The sequence below is a fragment of the Myotis brandtii genome, unplaced genomic scaffold, assembly GCF_000412655.1.
Source record: "Myotis brandtii unplaced genomic scaffold, ASM41265v1 scaffold500, whole genome shotgun sequence".
Taxonomy (NCBI): Eukaryota; Metazoa; Chordata; class Mammalia; order Chiroptera; family Vespertilionidae; genus Myotis; species Myotis brandtii.
In genome coordinates this window covers 1,422,699-1,425,404 of record NW_005369062.1, presented here as the reverse complement: position 1 = coordinate 1,425,404, position 2,706 = coordinate 1,422,699, and the positions used below count along the sequence as shown (strand labels likewise).

The following is a 2,706-nucleotide window of genomic DNA, read 5'->3' as shown; positions in this document are numbered from 1 at the left end:
CCAACCGCTCCTTGTTTTCTTTTCTTTTTTTTTATTCTGGGCCAGCTTTAGCTCTGAGGCCTCGCTGCTGAAAACATGGATACAATGTTTCGGTCCGGCTGGGTTTCAGTCCGGCTGGTTTCTGGCGGTTTGTTTACCTTCTTATTTGCAACATAGTATATAGTTGCTTAGAGTTGCAGCTGAGAGGCTGGCAAGTGAGGCAGCGAACGTTGGAGTCTGCAGCAAGCAAGCCTCGTGCTCGCTTCAGTGCCTGGCTGCCGGCCGCCATCTTGGCTGACAGTTAATTTGCATATACTCACTGATTAGCCAATGAAAAGGGTAGCGGTCGTACGCCAATTACCATGTTTCTCTTTTATTCGTGTAGATAATTTATATTCACTGAAGTACACAAATTAATTCTAATATAGAGCATGATGAAGTTTACGTTTTTGCATCTGTGTAACTACATCTGCATATTTGATGACGTCTGGGTGCTCCTTCGGATCCTCTCCTTTTCCTTCGTGTCACTGGCTGGCCCTTTGCATCTCCTTCACTGGCCCTTCCACTCTTGCTCAACCTCCAAATATTGGTATGACCCAGGGCTTAGTTCCAGATCTCCTCTTTTCCTGTTACTCTTCTAGGTAAGCTCTTAGCATTTCATGGTTTTAAATGCATTCCTATTTTGTCAGCCCCAGATTTGTACCTCAAGCTCTGATCTCTTCTGTCAGCTTCAGTCTTTTGTGTGTACGTGTGTTAATCCTCACCTGAGGATATTTTTCCATTGTTTTTTAGATTGAGTGGAAAGGGAGGGGAGGTGGGGGAGGTAGAGAGAAAGAAACATCAATGTGAAAGAGGCACATCGATTGGTTGCCTCCCGCATGCCCCTAACCCGGCTGGGGAGCGAACCTACAACCCAAGTAGATGCTCTTTTTTTAAAAAATATATTTTTTTTATTGATTTCAGAAAAGAAGGGAGAGAGGTAGAAACATCAATGATGAGAGAGAAACACTGATCGGCTGCCTCCTGCACGCCCCACAGTGGGGATCGAGCCCACAATCTGGGCATATGCCCTGCCCGGGAATTCAACTGTGACCTCCTGTTTCATAGCTCCACGCCAGCTGGGCCCAAGTACATGCTCTTGACCTGGAATCAAACCCGAGACCCTTCCATGTGCAGGCCGAAGCTCTGACCACTGAGCAGCACCTGCCAGGACTCCAATCATATTTTCAACTTCCTACATAACATTAAGTCATATAGGCATCTCAAACCTAACAGGTTAAAATGGAGATTTTCAGTTAGCCTCCTCTTTCCTCTTCTTCCCTTAGCTGCTTCTCCATAGTTCTTGCCATTTCATTACATGATTTCTCATCCACCCAGTGGCTCACACTGAAAATTTAGAGTTCATCTTTGATTCTTTCCCTGTGTATTTAGTGCATCTGCTCATCTTACTGATGCAGGCCCTAAACACTTCCTGGGTATTTCATCACTCCATCTCTAGCCTGTGCCATTGACATCTTTTGCTTGGGTGATTGCAACAACCTAACTCTTATCTCAGCTTCTGTTATTTCCCCTACAGCCCATGCTCCTGCAGCAGCCAAAGAGACGAAAAATGGGAATCAGATTATGTCACTTTCCTACTGAAAACCCTACATTCAAGCATACATACATCTCTGCTCTGCAAAGTCCAATGTGATCTGCATTCTGCCTGCCCCACTTTCTTCTCTCCAGCAATGCTTGCCAGCTTCCTATTTCTCAAAGGCACCCTTTCTGTCTGCCTTAGGGCCTTTGCATTAGCTGTTTTTTCTCCCTTGAATGTACTTTCCCAGGTATTTTGGCCTCTCTTGTCATCCAGATCTCAACTCAAATGTCATTGTCAAGTGAGGCCTTCTCATTTTTTTCCTCCCCCCACAACTAAAGAAGCCCTCCAGTCACATTTTCATCACAGCGTTTATTTAATACCTGGAACTAATTTGTTTGCTCTGTTTCCTCCACGAAATTTGTCTTCATGAGGGTGGGGACTTTGCTATCCCAGTCACAGCTATATTCCCAGTGCCACAATAAATAGTAGTGGCACAATAAATACTGACTCAATCTGTAACTGACAGATACACTGAATACCGCTGCTCCGTGTAAAACAAGTATAGTGTAACCAGTCCAATGGTTGTAGAACTCAGCCCTAGTGACAGACCAAGAGGGTGAGCTGCAATGAGTGGCCATGTGTGTAACTTGAGTGGCATTTATTGCAGAGAGGAGCAAGTGCCCATGGAGCTGGTGCAGCGGGGTGATGTCATCAAGGTTGTTCCAGGGGGAAAGTTCCCAGTGGATGGGAAAGTCCTAGAAGGCAATACCATGGCCGACGAGTCCCTCATCACAGGTTAGGTGACTTGTTTTGCATTCCCTTCGGGTGGGTATCAGTGCAGTGGCAGGTCCCATGAACGCGGAATGGGGTTTTAGTGCATGAAAGTTGGTCTCTTCTCTCCACCTCTAGGAGAAGCCATGCCAGTCACTAAGAAACCTGGAAGCACAGTGATTGCTGGGTCTATAAACGCACATGGTTCTGTGCTCGTTAAAGCTACCCATGTGGGCAATGACACCACTTTGGCTCAGATTGTGAAATTGGTGGAAGAGGCTCAGATGTCAAAGGTAATGAAAAAATGTAAAGAACAATATCACTTCTGCTTCTCATTTCAGAAATCATCCCAAGGGTTCCAAAGAGTCAGGCAGATA

General features: G+C 45.6%; 1 protein-coding gene across 2 annotated transcripts in view; it reads left to right on the top strand.

Moving 5' to 3' along the window:
- Window positions 1-2,706, top strand: part of ATP7B (ATPase, Cu++ transporting, beta polypeptide) — an 88,302-nt gene that overhangs the window by 71,259 nt on the left and 14,337 nt on the right. For both annotated transcript variants that reach the window (XM_014548308.1, XM_014548306.1), the window contains exons 11-12: window positions 2,226-2,353; window positions 2,468-2,622. In XM_014548308.1, coding sequence (XP_014403794.1) covers window positions 2,226-2,353; window positions 2,468-2,622 — 283 coding nt within the window. The remainder of the gene's footprint in view (window positions 1-2,225; window positions 2,354-2,467; window positions 2,623-2,706) is intronic.